The following is a 20,991-nucleotide window of genomic DNA, read 5'->3' as shown; positions in this document are numbered from 1 at the left end:
CGATTCTTAATATCCTTCCTTTGTTATTCATTAATATTGAATATCGGATGTTCTTACCCTCTCAATTAACTCTATAATAGTGTTTTAACATTACAAAGCGTTTATCGTTAAATAAAACATATAATTTAGTGCCCATTCTTTTCTTAAGCTATATTCAGTGTGACTCTGATCCAGACGTACCGTCACCTGTATATTTCTTTCCGATATGCTCTCTTCCCAAAGCTATAAAACAAATACATGAATATAAATATTTTTCTGTCGTAGGAGAAAAGTAATGATCAGTAACTAATCGAAAATCACACTGAAAATTATAGTTTGTTTTTATAGCACGTAGCAGGAACGCAACTACTTGTTATAGCGACTGTACAAACCTAGATATAAGAGGTGGATTACATAACAAATTTATGGTTTACACTCCTCATGCAACATGATATAGAACAAAACTGATAACCATTCAAAAATATTTTCTATACGTTTGCCAGGGAGAAACTTCACTCTGGCATCCCTGTGACTGGACCAGGTTTTAGTATTTGTATCCTAATATCTTCTTCTCTATTGTAGTCAACATATTAAAGTTACATCTCACTTTACAGAATCTGCTCTCAATTTGTTGGCTTATTTGATAATTTGAAAAATAATGGAACAGAATGAGTAGAGAAGCTTTAATGCTTATAAACCCTGTAGATTAACAGAGACAATGAGAAAGACAAATATTTTGAGACGAAGCGGAAATGATAAATAGGGGTTTCCAAATTAAGCTCTCTCATCTATTGTCCATCCATCACAAAATCTACGTAGTGTCACTTGGGATCGAATTACTTGCTTTAGTCAATATAATTGGCTGCTGTTAGGTTCTGCAAGTGGAAAGCGATAAAAGTTAATGTTGTGATAAAGGTTAATATGAAATGTAAAAGAATTTAGTAATTAAAGATGTTTTTTCTAGTGTTATGGTTAGAAACAAGAGTAATGTCATATGTTGCATATGTAACTGGAAACTTTAGTTACAATTTAGGATTAGGAATTAGATTTCTGGGCTTTAGGCAACTATTGACATGTTAGCCCTCACGCCCCTCAACAATTACACTCCCCGTGGTATTGGAGAGGATGGAAATGAATGGGGAAGGAAGGAAGCGGCTTGGGAGTATTATGTTTGGTACCATTCCGGCATTTGTCTCATATGAAATAGGAAACCCAGCGAAAATCTCACTCAGGATGGCTGGCTTGAAAAAGCTTTCACTTTTCGATGAGTATCCCCACCGGAAATCGAACCCGGGCCCAAAGGCGAGAATGTTAGCTACTACGCTACGCGGAGCAACTGGTTATTATTTAAGTATCATACCTAACTACAGATTTCATAAAACTACCAATTGACAAAGCAAAAGAGCGTCTCTTATATCGTCGTATGAGAACCAGAGAAATGTAACTCCAAGAATAGGATTTTTGTTTGCTTGGATTTTGAACATAGTTCCGAAACCCCGCTTGATGTCATTTGAGTGTTATTAAACCTGACTTTGTCATGAATTGTCGGCTATGCAATAATGTGTTTACCATCTTATTTAAACATGTATTTGAGAAAAACTTTCGTTCCTATCTCCTGTAAACCTTCGAAAATGGAGTTACGTTCTTCTAGTTCTCATACGATGATATGTAATAAAAATCTGGTAGTAAAGCTCCTAATCCTTCACATGCATTTTTATATGTAATTCTGATTGTGAACGAATAAAATATTGTTATATTTTGTGATGACTACCTTGTAACTATTAAATAATCATAATTAAATATAAAGTGTGTGATTAACATTAAATCATTTTCTTCAATGGGTTCGGCAAGGAGGACACAGTGGTCCAGAGATGCAGAACAAAGACTTCCTCTGGTTTGATCCAGTTCGTGAGAGTTTGTGATGGACATCATTGTGTTTCTTCGTTTTCTCGGGGTTTCCCCGTTTCTTCCGAGATTCTCATTTCATAATCAAACCCTTCCATTTATCATTTATCTGTTTTATCCTGAAGGTCATAAAAATGGAGCATTACATTAAATATGAATACATTTTGGAAAAAAATGGATCTACTTCTCAATGGATTCCTTATTGTTTGAATTAAGTGTCTTCCCGTTACCAAGTAGATAATACTTTTGTGTTTTACACATGTGGCTCGGGTTTGAGCTCCATTGAGGATATTTACCTGGGATATATGCACTAACAGTAGATCTCCTCTCAATAGTCTGGGTGATAAAAAGCAAAGCTAACCTTGAATCAATCATTACTTGTATATTTTGTAAAATGTCAAATTGTGCCTGAGTATTTATCTTCAAGTTGCGTAAATCTCAGAAGAAGAAAGATTATAACATTTCAATGGAAAAATCTGTTTAAAACACTCAAGTTAATATCACAACTTAGGTATGTTCTTTTTCGAATTTGCTCCATGCCTTTCCTTTGAATTAATTACTATGTTTTATCTGGTACAGTGTACAGGATATTGTTATAAATATGTAACGTTTTAATCAATAAACTAATTCAATTTATACGTATGATAAATATCGTATCATACGTATAGATCTGGTAGCCTGGAAAATGTTTGAAATTTGTAATATAATATCACGTATATCTGTTCTAGTGCATAAAAAATGTGTAGTTATTTTCGTTGTATTATTATTATTATTATTATTATTATTATTATTATTATTATTATTATTATTATTATTTGATAATTAACAACTTTATACTATTACTTAAACATGATTTCTGCCTTCAAAGGTTTGTATGTTCTTTTGTTTCTGACAATCAGTATGTCTCAACTAGTTAAAAGTTTTAAGTGAAAATAATGCTTCTACAATACTGGTGTAATTCTCTTATTTTAGATAATTCTCTTATTCTAGGAGCAAGGTGTATGATTCATACCTAAGTACTCTTTGTGTGTTAAGCTTTGCTGATTCTCAGGCTATGGTTCGTAAATCGCAAGAAATAATCTAATCTAGTCAACGGAGCAGCCAAAAATATTTAAACTGTTTAACTATATATTGATTAAATTGAACAATTTGTTAATTTTTAAAATTTCTTATATTTGTTTTATTATATAATTTTTGTCACATAGTTAATAGTTAATTTTATTAATCCTCGTACTACTACACATATCATTTTCACGAGTACACAGTAATGCATTTAACTAAATCATATATGGAATGACGATAATTGTTCTACACTAGGTTATACGGTAATACAGTAATTCCTCTATGGGAAAGGAATTCGAGTGCCTTTGACATTTTAAATACACTGTACCAAGATATTCCCATGATCTACAAATTCTGAAAACACATTCAAAAACTCTAAACTACTAATGAGTCAGATCAACATTTGCGGGTCTGTTGATGATACAAATATGCTGTTTCTGAATTTTGAAATTGTATAATTAAATATGACATGATAAAGTTAATAATATTTTCATTAATAATAGTTGTAGTGGTAGCAGTAGTGTAATACAAGGATTAGTCATGAATCTTGCAGTATTTCAACAAGAGAAACAGCAGAAGCATGCATACGCCGTAAACGAGCCTAAGTATAAGGTAAAACTGTCTCAAGAGGTAGTGTGGCAACCCGACAAGTTAACACGGAAGTCGCTATTCCGTCAGCATTTTCAGTCAATTTTTAGCGACATTGACCATGAGTACTCAACAACGTCTGATACATAAACTGTTACTGTATGAGTACGAATTTGAGCATAACGCTGCGGTAGCAACCCAAAATATTTATCGTGCAAAAGAGGAAGATGCAGTGAACCCTAGCACAGCAACTTGTTGGTATTAGAAGTTTCGAGCATATTGTAAAAATGCTTAAAATCAGCTAAGGTCTGCCCACCTCATGGTAACAAATTCTGAGGTCATACGACACACCATTGAGGAAATTCCATCCACCAGCAAATGACGATTGTCAAACAACTTGGTTGTCACTTTTATAAACTCATGAAAACCATCAGAAACTCACGCATTGCGCTACATGAGATGAACCCAGCTCAGTCCCATAGGAGAGTGGATGTGTGCCGATAATTACTGACAAACGTGATTTACGTTTTCTGAAACAGATTGTCACATGTAATAAAAAAGTGAGTGTTTTTTCCGTAATCCTAATGTGTAAAAACGGTGGTTGAGCAAGGGCCAGCTTCCTTGGCTGATGCTCTATTTGTAGTGGAGTTAAGAGGGAGTGATTCACTTTGAATTCGTTCCTAACGGTCGTACCTTCAATGCTGACCTTAATTCTTAACAACTGGAATGGATATACACTGCACTACGACAACATTATCGTGCGTTGATGAACCGAAAGCACGTCCTGTTCAACAGAAGAACGCAACAAAAAATTCAAGAACTTGATAACATCAAACTGATGTCGCACCTGACATATAGTCCGACCTTCAGTAACAACATGTTTCGGTTTATGACGCACTGCCTGAAATCATGATACATCATCAGCCGGCAGGAAGTGGAAACAACATTAACTGACTTATTTGCCTCTAAAGACAAGACGTGGTGTCAACATGAAATCTAGGAACTGATAGAACGCTGGTTGCAGACAGTTAAACAGGAGAGGCTATACTTTGAATGTATCCTTCTTTCATTGTACTGCAATAAATGCAGATATGTTGTGTAACAGAACATTGCAAGAATTATTGTTCAACGTTGTAGTAATAGAAGTGTTAACACTAACTGTTAATTCCATGACTGAAATATCTAGGATTTTATTGCAGGCAGTAAAAGTAAGCCTTTAGCATAAGATCTCATTACTCTTCATAGTTTCGCACCATAGTTTCGTATCAGTTACTAATAACCTCACACTAACATTGCTTAATTTGTTTTTCTGAAAGATTGATTCTATTCAAGAAGCAGTTGAATACACGCCTGGTGCTAATAGTAATAAGAGTAAAAATTTAAATTGCGAAATACTTTACAGCAGATAAATCATTTTGTAATGATTCTGATACACATGCCACTAAAGCTGTTGTCACAATAAATAATTCGCTCTAAATGTAAACCACTAGTAATATCGTTGTATATTTAAAATATCAAAGCGAAGAAACTACAAAATCATACAATAATTTGAATAGTTTAGCGGTACTTAAACAAACAGCAACATTTAAAGCAAATGTTCTTATATATAATTGAACGAAATTAAGTGATAAAAGAAGATGAGAAGTTCCATTTGTATACTCACCCGTATCTTTCCCTCCTTTCACGCAGATGCCAAATCCGTGGCTTGAATCCGGAGGTCTCACCATGTGAACTGTCCGAACTGTTGTCTCTGGTAGAGGAGGACTTTGAACCCCAACCTCTCGCTGGTCAGGGTGTAACGGAAGTTCGTCTCTATGGGGACTTACATGGGAGCGGGACGGGGGACTTCGTAAGGGGGATTTGGCTGTTCGTCTAGTGTCTTTCCCAGAACCTAATAGTTGAATCACTTGTTCTGGGGATATTGGTTCTTTTTTCTGGTGTCGTCCGTGACGAGTGCTGGCTGGCCCTGAACCGCTACTTCCGAGGTAAGTCCCTCTTGGGGTTTTGTAACTATGGTGCGTCGAAGAGGAGGAAGAAGGCGGTAGTTCCGCGTACTGCCGTGACGAGGTACTGGCTTCATCGTGTCTAATTGGTCTGAAACCTATTTCTCGTAGAGGAACGGGTCGTTCAACTATCGTATAAGAAGTCCCCGGAGGTGAATAGTAAAGTCCCGATCGCCCCCTGGCATTCCCACCTGGGTTTCTATACCTGGAAACGTCCTCCGCTTCGTAGCCCTTGGCTAGCCCACCGTTGGCGAGGCTATGTGCCGCACGTCGGTGAGGACTACAAGAGCTACAATGCGGTGGATACCTCCTGTTAAGGGGTACGCTACGTCCACAATAAACACAAAAAGATTCATTGCTACCGCCAGCACAAACTTCACAAGTTGGACTTCGCCGTCTAGCGGGACTTCCTCGGCCATAATTTCCCCCAAACTGATTCTTACGAGCGATTTCCTCAAGTTCCCGGTTCACAGAGAACTCTTCGTCCACGCACTCTCCCGACATCCCTGCACAGCCCTCCATTTCGTCACAACCACACTACCTCACGCATTCCAGCACCTGGAAAAGATGTTAAAAATGTATAGTAGTAAAGGAATACAATACTTGATATGATAAAGATTAGATAGTTGTAAATCTTTATCATAATTTGAATCAATAATTTAATTTAGCAAATTTAGATATTTGTCCTTATTTAAATAGAACACTGTATTTGTGATTTTGCGTTTTCCTCCATTGTAATGTTCCCAGAAAATTTGACAACTATTAGGGCGCCTTGCCTTATTCATTTATACCTCTCGCTCGATTTATGTTTATATTCTTCTAGCCAGTCTGAATTCCAAAACGACTTAAAGTAAAAATTCTCGTAAGAAGAAAACTGCCAGTAATATACACTATTAAAAGGAATATAGTATATGCAACATGTGAGCAGTGGTTTCGAATTACTAAGTAATAAATTCGTAGTTTGAATCTTAAAAAGGCAGTATAGCCCTGAAACCTGATTCTGAAGACAAATTTACGTTTTTCCTGCTAAAAATGCCTCTCAAGAAAGCCCATAAAGTGCAATTTAAAACACACTTTTGTATATTTCTGATCATTATATTTTTGCCCTTTATTTGATTTTTATAATTAATTAGCGTCGACTGCCTTCTTCGCTATGTTAAAATAAAAGCTTTAAATGCAGAACTCCTTACTCATGTGTTTGGTACCCGTTAAAGGTGCTCTTTTTGTTTCTACTTGCAAATAGGCTTACGTGGTGTAGTGTTGTGCTTCTTCGGGAATATGCTTGGACGTAATGGCAATCTTTCTTTCGTTGTTACAAATTTAGGCATACTTGCCTACCAAGAATTCCTGCAGGAGCTTTCCGTATATTATGTAAAACTTTCAAATCAGTTTTCTCGTTAATCTATAGGAGATAAGGTTTTAACTTTATTTTGTTATTCAGGACTTACTATCACGTTTAGGCTTAGTAGTTCAGTTTTAATTTGGATGAGTTGCTAATACTATCGATACATTCAGGTACTGCAATAGCTTGTCAACCAAGAAATCTTTGGAGAACATATTTACTTAAAAGAAACCTTTGGAAAAGGCTTTATAATTACTTACTTTACACTACAACGTATGTTGATCAACTTTTCTGTTGCTAACATGCATATTTGTGAGTAAACATTGATATCGGTATGAACTCCAGCAAAATGCTGACAAGTGTTTTGCAGACACAAATAAGCTGACAAACTCAATTTAGTGTAGATGCACCATAAAATGCGATATCTATCTGGAGGTGAAAGATGGGTATAGTTGCCTGGATTAGAAAAAAATAGTAATGATCTTCACTCCCCTCTGGTCTAGTGGCTAACACACGCGACTTTGGTGCACGAGGTCCCAGATTTGATTCCCAGTGGGAGAGACTTTGAACGCGTTATGGTGGTACTGGTGCCACCTTAACCAGTTGGTCTAATCTTATACAGTCTTGGCATTCACATGGGTGATAAACTCCAATCAATGGATAAATCGGCATTTCACCACGCCAGCTGGTACAAAATCAAAGAAAACAACATGCTTGTGTCTCTTAGCAAGTAAAACATCAATTATTTCATCCTTTATTTCTACGTCTTCAATACTCCATAAGTAAAAAGTGTTTTGCAAAAGTAAATACTCTAAATCTAATCCTGTAGATACTAAATGACAGATGAGTGAATTTTCCACAGAACTTAAATAATTATCTTCTACGAGAATATGCACTAAGTAGTTTGTGGTTTTTATCAGTGGGCTTAAAGTTGTCAGTTACTGAGAGATAACTACAGGCAATTGAGTTTGAAGTTCCGCTATTAATACGTCAGTTTGAAGTCAACCAACAAAAGAATACGAGAGAGAAAATTTGACAATTATATTCAGAAATCAACTTTAAAATTATAATACAATTTAGTTTATTCTGGAAAATATTTCTTTAAAAAATAAAATATAGCTTTTAACAAAATGTAAAAGTATTATCAGACATTAATAATGCTCCAAGTCTCAATGAAGGAAACGTAAATTCATGGCAGCCCATTGAAAACACTCTATTATTTCTAAGTTGTTTTTATCCAAACTAAAAGTGAAAAGTGTACGTATATCTTGAGGTTATAATAAAACCAAGTACGTACAATGTTTTCTGTTTCCTGTTCGATAGCTTCAAATACAGTATCTTGATATTGCATTATCACTTATAAACAATCAGTCAAACACTTGAGATATGTTAACATGTACACTCAATAATTTGACCATTTCTTGCACAGAGAGGCTGAGAGTCAGCAAAAGTGCTAGATTCTGAGAGTGATTAATTTTTATATGCTTCTCTTAACTCATCTTGGTTCAACCATGTTCTTCAATCCTGCAACTTTAGAACATTTATCAACGTCATACAATAATGTCACTTTGCACAGGGACGTAAGTCGCACGGCAATACAATATTTCATTATTCACATGACGGGGATAAATACCCACGATACTGACGTCCCCCTTAACTATCAATCAATCTATTGTGTTTAGTATGTAAAGCGAGATTATCTAGTACGTAGGGGTTAACATTCACAAGTTCAAACAAAATGTCAGATTTTGACGTTTTTCCATAACACATTTAAAAAGCAATAATAAAATAAAAATACTTTTGATACACTTTTTTGAAAAATAACGAAGTAAAAGGAATCATACTAAAAAGTAAAAATATATATATTTTTCTATAAATATTTTCTTTTAAAAAAATAAACGAAATAACACAAATCGTACTAAAGAAAATTAGAAAAAAGTTTTGAAGAAACTTACTTTTTTAAAACAATTCTTCAATTGTCATGTAAATCAAGTGGCTATATATGAGAGTGCTCAATTTTGTTTTTCCTTTATCTCATGCTTAAATAGACGTTCTTAAAGTAGATTTCTTGAAAACAGATTTTTCTTTTTACTTTTAGTACGATTTGGTTTATTTTATTTGTTAATGTTTTTTAAGTAAAGAAAGCATTATTTTTACAAATATTTATCTTATTTTAAATTATATTTCGATGTATCACGTATTTACGTGAACCTACAACTACAATTTAACACACAATCGAATGATAAAGATTTAGTCAGAATTACCATTTACTGGGAGGCTATAAGTTCTCGTCCCGACCTTGTTCTGCACATGTCACCCTGAAACCTCTCGTTGCAATTGAAACATTAATATTTTAAGTGCCAGCTAGGATGCAGATGTTCGTAACACTAACATTCTTTTCTCTACAGGTCATTAATTCAATCATGGTGCAGTCAAATGTGAAATTCCCAAGGAACAGTGTTGTGGTGTTATGAAGTTCTTCTTGCAGCAAAAGTCGCCAAAAGAAATCCATGGTTGCATACCAGACATATTGCTTGCAGATTGCCATGCTTACTCTACTGTCAAAAACTTATGCTCAAACTTTCAACTTGTGGAAATTTTTCAACAGAAGACAGTGGGAGATGTGAGTGGCCAATGTCAGTGTCAACTATGGAAAAAGTGGATCAGGTTCATGAGCTGATTTTGAAAATGAAATGAAATCTTTGAGTTTTACCTCCCACGCTTATGCCGGCTAGGCTAAAGCAGACGTGATGATGAGAAATGAATAAAATGGTGGAATGAAGAAAATTATAGAAAACGGGAGAACCCCGAGGAAACACACACACACGGTGTTTGTCCACCATAAAGTTCACTTGGTGGGATCAGGGTTTGAACCCGGGATCCCATGCATCATAGGTAAACGCTCTACTATTGAGCCACCGCAGCCCCGAGCTGATTTTGAGTAACAGATGAATTTCACTTTAAGCAATTCCTGAAACCTTGCACATGTCCAAAGAACGTGTCTGGTCAATAAACCATGATTATTTGAACATGCACAAAGTAGTAATTGCATGACTTGGCCACGTTTTGGACTTTGACCCCGACATTTATGACGTCATAGGTCAAAGGTCAATGACCTTGGCTCGGGGTCAATGACCGAGGGGTACCTAGGACCATCCCCTCTAAATTTTTGGCAGGGGTACCTTGGCCCACCCCTAAATTTTGGCAGGGGTACATAGGACCACCCCCCTTAAATTTTGGAAATTGCCAAATCTAAAAATTTGGTATGATAGCCTAGGACCATAGTATTTACCTCTATCAGTATTGGGGGTCTATGTCGTTCCCTTTCATGGGTAAAAAATTTCCAAAAATTCAAATTTCGGGGGTTTTTGACCTAATTTATCCCCTTTGATGAGGTGTTATTACCCTATATGGTTATATGGACGTATACAGGGGTCCATTCACTTTCATAAGATATGGGTATATTTGTGCACCCCTTTAAAAATTTGGGAGGGGTACCTTGGCCCACCCCCTTAAATTTTGGAAATTGCCCAATTTCAACATTTGGTATTATAGTACTGGACCCTAACATGTATTATGATAAATTTGGTTGGTCTACCTCGTTCCCTTTTAGGGGTACAAAATTGCCAAAATTTTAGTACAACCACGTGTTTGGTATTTGGTACATTTTATCCCCCTTTGATGAGGTGTTACTATCCTATATAGTTATATGGTCATATATAGGGGTCCATTCCCTTTCATAAGATATGGGTATATTTGTGCACCCCTTTAAAAATTTGGGAGGGGTACCTTGGCCCACCCCCTTAAATTTTGGAAATTGCCCAATTTCAACATTTGGTATTATAGTACTGGACCCTAACATGTATTATGATAAATTTGGGTTGTCCACCTCGTTCCATTTTAGGGGTACAAAATTGCCAAAATTTTAGTACAACCACGTGTTTGGTATTTGGTACATTTTATCCCCCTTTGATGAGGTCCTATTACCTTATATGGTTATATGGTCATGTATAGGGGTCCATTATCTATCATAAGACATGGGTACATTGGTGCACCCCGGGAGGGGTACCTTGGCCCACCCCTTAAATTTTGGAAAATGCTCAATTTAAACATTTGGAATTATAGTACAGGACCTCAATATGTATCATGATAAATTTGGATGGTCCACATCGTTCCATTTTAGGGGTACAAAATTGCCAAAATATAAACGTAAGAAATATGTTGTACCACGTGTTTGGTTTTTGGTCCATTTTATCCCCTTTGATGAGATTCTATTACCTTATATGATTACAGGGGTCCATTTCCTATCATAAGACATGGGTATATTGTTGCACCCTTCTTAAATTTTGGCAATGGGGGTCCACTGAAATTGTCCAATTTAAGCATAGTATAGGACCTCAACATGTTTCGGTGGTCCTATTGTCAAAATTTTAAGTACAACCACGTGTTCGGTTACTGACTCAATTTATCCTATTTGATAAGGTTATAAGGTATGGACGGGTATCCCCTTTCAATTTGGTAGGACCCTTCGGGTGTAGTGCAGTCACGTGATCGATGATTTGGTTTTGATGCGCGACGAGGTCCCTGGTCAATGTTCTCTAGGAATTAAGTGGAAACTTTGCCCAGGGTTCTCGTCTTATATCGCACAGTTCTTTAAGAGAATCTGATAACGTTGTATGTATCATATTGATGGAATGGACAATAAAAACACATAAATAAGGATAAATTGTATTTTATTCATTTTTCTGGTTTCTTCTTTTTCTTTCTTATTGACAATATTTGCATATTGAGCTGGGTTTCTTCATTAGACCGCCTCCTCTTCTTGATTGTAATGATTTGTTTCCATGTTTTGCAGCATAGCACCCGTTTGCAAAGCTTCGTATTGTGAATTCTGTAAAAAAGAACGAGGAAAAAGATGATTAGTATAGAAATAGATGATGATAAAACAAATACACTTACAATGATAAATATGATAAAATTACCTGGAAGGTATATTGCAGCAGTCTACGATCATTAACCGTGGGTACTGTTGTGAACAAATATTGAATTTCACGCAGAGATTTTTCTTGGGCTTTACACCACAAATAACTATAAGCATAATAGCCACATACAGTTGAACCAAGACTTTGCATTTGGCTATTATTATATTTGTAGTACATACAATGGAGTTTTAAGAATGCAACATGTTGTGGTACATAAGGAGGAAGGCCATAGCTGTCAAAATATTCTCCAACACCGCGATTATCAATATAAATTGCAATCCAATGGCTTCCTAGTTTTGTAGATGGATCTGTATTTACAATGATTGCCAGAGGAAGAGAAATCCGTGAGGGCAACTCATCGCTTGCAAATACCCCGGTAAAATGATTTGAACAATGAACTACCGTTTAAAGCACTAGCTAATTGTAATGTATTCAACATCGTGAATGGAAATGATACATAACGTATACGTACCTTGTAATTTAAAAGTCCAGGATAATGTTGCGCTGGTGGTCGATCTCTAGGAGTGAGGAAAACTCCCCATACACAATACAGTTTGCAGGTGCTGCTAATTTCTCTTGGAAATGAACTTCCAATCGGATGGCTCCATGTCGTTGTAAATTCCAATAGTGACAATCTCCAGCAGAAGAATCGGGAGTTAGGTCAAATACAAACAGTGTATATCCATTCTTGTAGTCGGCTCTTGAAATTGTATTTCCAGTATTGGTAAAATGTATGCCAGAGCCTGAGAACAATGTGTGGTACGATGAAATGTAGAGATTTTCTTCAAAGTTGGGTTTCAATGGTTTTGAAGGTACAGCTTTTCCATCCACGTACAATGTAAAGAAATTAATGTTTAGATGTTGAAATTCAAATGGATTGGTGGTAATAGTTCCACTGGGTGCTTCATTCGTTGTAAATCCTACAATAATACGATTTGGCAATGTTCCCATAAACAGGTTATCAATAGTTTTGGATTGTATATCCTTCGGGATGGTAAATGATTTCATTTGAACCCTTGTCAGAGGATACTTTGCCGGTGTAGATTGTAAAATTTTATTGTGTGCCAATTTGACACTAGGGCTGATGCTGACTTTTTTCACCTGCAACAATGCATCTAGAATATTGATTTTTGCATTGACACCACTTTCACCGGCCATGAGACAAAAGTTTGGCTTTGCAAGAATAAGTTTCACACGTAATTCCACTTCATGAATTAAAAATTTATCTTGATTAAAAATGTCACAATGAAGATGTCCAATCATATCGAATTTCATACTTTGTTTTTGTCAGTTCATAGCGTTGTTGAAATCCTTTGTTCTCACTTGTGGTTGCGTTCATATGACCAGCCGTATCTTGAAACCACATTGCTGTTTGTAAATGTGTATTTTTAGCTCCATCACTATAATTGAGCAGTTTTTCCAGGTACGAACGATATGGATGATTATGTGACGGAAATGAAATCAGTTTATTGTTCAAGTAGATTTGTACTTCACTAAACATAGCATTTAGAAAATCATTGACAGGTGCAATTGCTTTATCCGTATTGATGAAGGGGGAACCATCTGGTTTCACAATTTGTGCTTGGATGTATAATAAGGTTTGTGGCAAATCGATATATTCATCACTGCTACCACTCACTACAAATTCTATTGGTGAATTTTCAGCTATTGAACTAATTGGTTTGTAGCCAATAATACGATTGTCCAGAACACTGGTTTGGTTGGGTAATGTTGAAAAAATGTCAAATTCACTTTTTACACATTCACAGGATTGATGATGTAAGAAAGCCATCGTTGAATTAATCAAAAATATCTGATGACGATGCCAATGATCTCTTCTTCTTCTTATGTGATAATTTACGTCTCTTTGTAGGATAGATGATGTTGTTGATCGTTGGAAGGTCAACCTCAAACTGAGAGCAGTCATCCCATTTTCGTTTATGATATCCACTTCCCAGCATAGTTTTCAATTTATTTTTAGCTTTTTCTTGTAAATTTGTTTTTGCCTCTTGCATACGTTGATGAAACGATTCTTCCAGCGGTTGATTCGAGATCACAACATCATTAATCATATTGGCACCTGATTTTAATAATTCTTTTCCCACAGTTTTAGCTCCTTGCTTCACAAGTGGTAACACTGAACGAAATAAGCCACCAAGGAAACTTCCAATGCCATGTCCTGCTTGATAGGGACTTCAAACATAGACGTTGCCGATACCGGATAACGCTTGTTTTTGGTAGTATTGCAAATACGGATCAGTCATGACGACGAGGACGGAAATGTAGTTTTGTACACACCGTTCCAAAGGTGAATGGCATACGATGACCTGCGCTATCCCTTATATCGATTTGTATTTGCTCAAAATTCATTTTTTCCACCGGAACATAATGTGCAGGATTAAAGATTTGTACTGCATGACTTCTAAAAGTATGATTCACAGGATCCATGTTGACAATTCGTAGCAAGGGTACCATTGTATCTCCAACAATGACAGATTCAATAATGTCACAATACGCGTACATTCGTGATGGTAAGCCTAATCGTACATCCGATGTATATTGACCCTTTTTCATATCTTTTAAATCACTTTTCGGTTCAAATCCAAGCATTAAACTAACACTTGGTGAGATTTGTACAGAAGTATGGATTTCCTTTTTGGGATGTCTTATGAGGCATATATTATTAGTTGCGTCATGAGATATAAATAAATTGGTTTCTTTATGATGTATATTAATTGCATGAATAAGATCCCGTATATTGTTATAATAGCGTACAGGGATCGTCACAACCTTCCATGGTTCCTGATCATTACTACTTGATGATTTGTAATATATTTTATTGTTTTTACTGTTAATGTTCAGCAAAGAATGTGGATAATGAATCTCTACAATTGCCACATCCCATTTCTGGCGAAACTCTACACGTCGTTGTAATTTCGTAATATATGAAGTCAATGTATTTTCTGGAAAATAATCCATGGAACTATTACTGGGAAGTGTAACGTAAAAATCTTGATCAGGTTCCATTCTTCTTCTTCTTCAATGAAGTTGCAGGGATCCACGAATTGAATGAGGAAGGATATCCTTTCCACTGGACGAGATACTCCTTTCTGCGACCTTTTGTTCTTGTACGTAATATTTTATCGATGAGGAACGTCGAAGGGAGCGGTACTGGTTGTAATTCTTCTCTGTAGAAAACACCATCGATGAGTTGATGATTTAAATCCTCTAGTCGATACACTGGTGGGTTTCTTGGTACAATGGCTTTTACTCTGAATATTTCCCAAGTCCAGTTCTCGAGGTAACCCTTGTCAAAGATACGTTTTGTTTTACTTATACGAACAGTATCACCAACAGATAAATCCATATCTTGTTTTGAACGTTGTAGCTTTTTGTCGTATAAGTTATGCCACACCTCCAGTAAATTGTCCTGAGAAACGTTTGCAGGTGCCATTTTAATACTGGAATGCCGACTTTCATTGTATGCTTTTAAAAGTAAAGACAATACTTTGATGTAATTGTATGTTTGATATTTGGTAAAGTATTTCCACATACGATGTTCCAATGTCTGATTAAATCTTTCTGCGATGCTGGCTTTAATATCTGGATCCTTTGTTGTAACATGTTGCACGTTGTGTTTCCTGAGAAACTTTTGTACTGTCTTGTTGGTAAATTCAGTTCCTTGATCACTACGTAGCACAATTGGTTTCCTCTCCTGGAAAATCATTTCAAATGCATTCACTATATCCTCGGCACTTTTTGATTTTAGTGGTACAACCCACCCGTACCGACTAAACACATCAATCACTGTAAGAATATAGCGGTAATTGTCATTATAGTTTTGAAGTGATTGTAAATCATTTAAATCACATTCCCATTGATCATCAATATTGTTGACAAGATAAAAATCTCTACGGAAACGACGACGTACAGGACGATGTAACGTGTAGGTAAGTTGTTTGTTTAACCAAAGTTTTATTTTGGCTAGAGGTATAGATTTTCCTGTGGCTTGCCATAATTTCTTTCCAGTAGAAAATGATGCAGGGTGTGCTGGATTGTAATAAATGGATTTCAACTTTTTGTTCATGGTTTGTACGTTGACCATTGTGGAATGATACGTTTTCTTTTTGGTCGGACTTCTAAAACATCATCATCATCTTCTTGTTCTTCTTCTTCTCCGGAAGAAAATAATTCAGGTGCCGGTTTTGGTGGTGCAGATCCTTCAGATGCTGTTGTACTATTATGCTTGACAATATAGTTTAATCTTCGTGGATTACCAATCAATTCTTGAGGTGTGTTTGACGATGCAAGGTAGTTGCAAAACAATTCCCAGCCTTGAGGATTAGAATGTTTCCTCGGTCGAGTCACATCACACATTAAATCTACAGTATTGGATCCATGTAGTTTATTGTCGTTGATGTACACTGTTCCTTTATGATCCCACGTAATTGCGTCATCTTGTTTTAAACGACGGAATAGTAGTTCGGCTTTCTTACGATACATTTGTGGTATTGCGGCTAAAATTTCTTGTTTCGTGCTATCGTCAACATTCGGGACGCCACTATCAGGTTTCATTGATGTAATTGTAAGTGGTATTGGTTCTTCTTGTTTACGTATCACATAAAGATATTTCTGTAATATTCTATTGTACTGATTCCATTTTTCTTCATCACTTGGATACGATGTATTCAATATAGATTGCATTTCACGATCGAGATTAGATTCTCGATTTTCACTCACACGGACTGATGATGCATGCATTCGTTCAAGCATTTCTGGTGGCACTAAAACCATCTTCTTGCTATGTTCCATGATGTTTATTGTTTAAACAAAATACTGGATAACACACTTCCTACAATAGGTGCAAGTAATGCAGGTAAGAATCCTCCTTGTTGTACGGCTAAATGTTTCTTCTTTTTATCCAATGATTTTGTATTGCCTACGAGATAGCGGGGCGTGTTCTTGTAACGCTTTAATCTTGACTTCTGCGCACTTGTCAGTGGAACATTGCCTTTTAAGACATTATAACAACATTCACAAATACTATGAATTAATGAAGCGTCTGCATTGGCAATAATAGCTTTACGCAATCTTGGTTTAGCTTTGTGCAGAGCACGTAGCAGATCAGCGTGTTTCACTGTAGGAGACATCGTGACAGACTAAGTCATTCTTTTCACATGCACAATAATTTAAACATGTTTTGTTGGTACGTAAACATAATGATGCAAATCGTCGGGAAAAATATTTGTACGAAACCGCATTTCATCGGGTGTATCTTGTTTAAGATCCATCAGTAAATAGCCATGTGGATTTCTTGTTGCGTCTGCATAACTTTCTTGTAGAAACAGTGGATGCTCAGGCATGATTTGATAACTCATATGCTTGATTTGTGACTTGTCACGTGGATTTTTAAGCAACACCAAATACGAACAATTTAAACTCATATTTCTATTTTGTTTTACTTTGATGAAATACATTTTGTGTTATAAAAATCACACTAATATTTCGATGATGCGATCCTTTTGTGAACATATCAACAATATCACTATTCACTTCTCGCATATGGTCATCAATAATAATCAAATGTGGTCCATCTTGAGGCTGAAAATCTTTCATTCGTGGAAGTCCTTCGTGAAATTCTACTGGAACCGGCATTGTTGCATACACGTCTTGCCATTCTGCATAATACCAGTATATCTTACGAAATTTCGCATTGATCATGGTTGGGAGATGTGACAGTAATCGCTTCACAAAATACGTTTTTCCACACCCACTAGGTCCTGCGAGAATACAGGTAAATGGATGTTTCCACTGTGTATCCATGATGAACACTAACACCTTGTTTCAAAAATGATGCGTATTTAAAGCGAGTACAAAATTTTGTTGTTTTAGTTTGTAAATTCTTGCACTCACTGGTGTGAAAAGGAAAAAACAGTTTATCTGTTTATCGAGTAGTTGAAAACCGTTTATTTGTTAATCGAATAGTTGAAAACCGTTTATTTGTTAATCGAATAGTTAAAAACCGGATAAAGTTTAACGGTTAACCGTGAAAGCTGATCACTGTTTGATTTAAATTTTATTTGAAAAATTTTTCGTTTCAAATTTGTTTTGAAATTTTTGTTTCAAAAAATTTTTTTCAAATTTTTTGTTTGAAATTTTTGTTTGTAAATTTATTGTTTCAAAATTTTTTGTTTCAAAATTTTTCGTTTCAAATTTGTTTGTTGAAAATTTTTCGTTTCAAAATTTTTGTTTCAAATTTTTTCGTTTCAAAATTTTTCGTTTCAAATTTTTGTTTTGAAAAATTTTTAGTTTCAAGATTTTTGTTTAAAAGTTTTCGTTTCAATTTTTGTTTTGATTTTTTTTTAGTTTGAAAAGTTGAAAAAAAGTTTTAAATGCCAAGAATCTTGTTCAAAGTTTCCACTTAATTCCTAGAGAACATTGACCAGGGACCTCGTCGGGCATCAAAACCAAATCATCGATCACGTGACTGTACTACACCCGAAGGGTCCTACCAAATTGAAAGGGGATACCCGTCCATACCTTATAACCTTATCAAATAGGATAAATTGAGTCAATAACCGAACACGTGGTTGTACTTAAAATTTTGACAATAGGACCACCGAAACATGTTGAGGTCCTATACTATGCTTAAATTGGACAATTTCAGTGGACCCCCATAGCCAAAATTTAAGAAGGGTGCAACAATATACCCATGTCTTATGATAGGAAATGGACCCCTGTAATCATATAAGGTAATAGAATCTCATCAAAGGGGATAAAATGGACCAAAAACCAAACACGTGGTACAACATATTTCTTACGTTTATATTTTTGGCAATTTTGTACCCCTAGAAGTAAATGAGGTGGACCACCCAAATTTATCGTAATACATATTAGGGTCCTGTACTATAATATCCAATGTTTAAATTGGTCAATTTCCAAAATTTAAGTGGTGGGCCAAGGTACCCCTCCCAAATTTTTCAAGGGGTGCATTAATATACCCATGTCTTTTAAAAGGTAATGGACCCCTGTATACGTCCATATAACCATATAGGGTAATAACACCTCATCAAAGGGGATAAATTAGGTCAAAAACCCCCGAAATTTGAATTTTTGGCAATTTTTTACCCATGAAAGGGAACGACATAGACCCCCAATACTGATAGAGGTAAATACTATGGTCCTAGGCTACCATACCAAATTTTTAGATTTGGCAATTTCCAAAATTTAAGGGGGTGGTCCTATGTACCCCTGCCAAAATTTAGGGGTGGGCCAAGGTACCCCTGCCAAAACTTTAGAGGGGGTGGTCCTAGGTACCCCTCGGTCATTGACCCCGGGCCAAGGTCATTGACCTTTGACCTATGACGTCATAAAGGTCGGGGTCAAAGTCCAAAACGCGGCCAAGTCATGCAATAACTACTCACAAGCTTTCCGCAAATTGAGTGCCCAAATATTTGAGCGCTGATGCGAAACGCAAACATGTGGCATCTTCTCGGTGGATTTTGAGGTATTTTGTGAACTCTAAGGACGATTATCTGAACCAGGTTAAAAGTTGGTTCCATTACTTTGATTCTGAGACCAAACAGCAGTTATGTGGGTGACGCCACTCAAGATCTCGAAAGCCAAAGAAATTCAAAGCACAGAGATCAGCAAGCAAGATGATTCTCAACATTCTGAGGTGGGGATGGTGTTTTGTTATCATACTATCTTCCAAAGAGACAACCCATAATCAGAATATTACTGCAATATTCTAGCTCAGTTAAATAACACTATTAAAGAAAAGCGCTGGGGAAAGTTAAGAAGAGGTATGTTGTTTTTGTAGGACAATTCTCCTGTTCATAATACTGGAAGAACAATGAATAAGGACCTCGGGTTTCAGTGTATATATTACCCACCTTACTCGCCACACTTTGCTCTCTCTCTCTCTGTTTATTATCTCTTTCCCCGACTAAAAAGTTCTAAAAGGAAAAAATAGCAGTGATAACAAGGTTATAGCAGTTGAAGAACATTCTTTTTTATATTTTAGAGGGTGGAGATGTTGGAGCAACAATGTGCCAAGCGTGTTGACCTTCAGGGAGAATACGTTGAATAGCTTGAAACTTTCATGTCTGTAACTAAAGTCATTCTATCATTCACCCACCTCTCGTACAGTTACACAAACTGAACCCCAAGACCTATAGTACAGCATACAATACTTAAACTTTTAAATTCTATATCTACGAGCAGTTTTGAAACACGTCAATGTCCTTTGTTTTACTGAAGATGATTGGCGGCGGTATGTTTTCTCACACGGTTTCTTCACTAGCAATAAGTCGGTGTTGCTGTATACTACGTGGCAGCCAAATTGACGTGTGTCCAGAGGAGAATCAATGAGTCTGAGACGCACTGCTGTCAAATATCCAGTAAGAAAGTGGGAGAATATTTGTGAGGTGTTGACAAGATTCTCGTCTGACTAATAACATACAACATGTCACCCGAATCGGACTTCCACGTCAGAACACTGGCAACGTCGCTGTAAACGAGTTGGTCGACGTGAGAGCCGCGCTCAAAGTCTAACGTCAATTTGGTTGTTGCACACAACAATCTGGTTGCAGTATTATGTACTGCAAGAATGTATCTATATCTTCGATGTCTTCTATATGTGGGATTCTTAAGTGTTCCAGGTTGAATGATGTCATCTTGATATTTGGATTACTGAGAGACCAGATTAATGAGATTAACATTAATTTCGACAGAAAATTCAAAAGACGACCATAAACCGCATAATTACACAAGGTTTACATCTGCAAAAGAAGACTAAGTCTTGAGTTATATGTTCCGGTCCTCATATATAAACAGGGAGACAAACAGTAGAATGCTATACAAAAGTCATCTTGCTGATAAAAGTTAGAAGTTTGTAGTGACTGTCATGTCTCGTATGTAGTGGGTGTATTTGTGCTATGAATGTATTTATCGAAATATGATAAAGAGAGTCATCGTCCATCGTCCATGTGATTCCAGATGTCATTCTGATTCGGTAAGTGAATGTGCAGAAAGGTTTCCACGCGGCTTAATGGTAGTTGCTGGTTACTCATGTAATGGCAAAATTACAATAGGCAGAGTATACAAAAGGACGAAATCCAATACAAAT

General features: G+C 36.2%; 1 protein-coding gene across 7 annotated transcripts in view; it reads right to left on the bottom strand.

Moving 5' to 3' along the window:
• Positions 1-20,991, bottom strand: part of dysc (whirlin protein dyschronic) — a 708,896-nt gene that overhangs the window by 578,985 nt on the left and 108,920 nt on the right. For all 7 annotated transcript variants that reach the window (XM_081745580.1, XM_081745584.1, XM_081745585.1 and 4 more), the window contains exon 2: positions 5,198-6,095. In XM_081745580.1, coding sequence (XP_081601706.1) covers positions 5,198-6,059 — 862 coding nt within the window. In that variant the 5' untranslated portion in view covers positions 6,060-6,095. The remainder of the gene's footprint in view (positions 1-5,197; positions 6,096-20,991) is intronic.

Source organism: Thermobia domestica, chromosome 2, assembly GCF_964235325.1.
Source record: "Thermobia domestica chromosome 2, izTheDome1.hap1.1, whole genome shotgun sequence".
NCBI classification, from domain to species: Eukaryota; Metazoa; Arthropoda; class Insecta; order Zygentoma; family Lepismatidae; genus Thermobia; species Thermobia domestica.
This window is presented reverse-complemented; position numbering and strand designations above follow the sequence as displayed.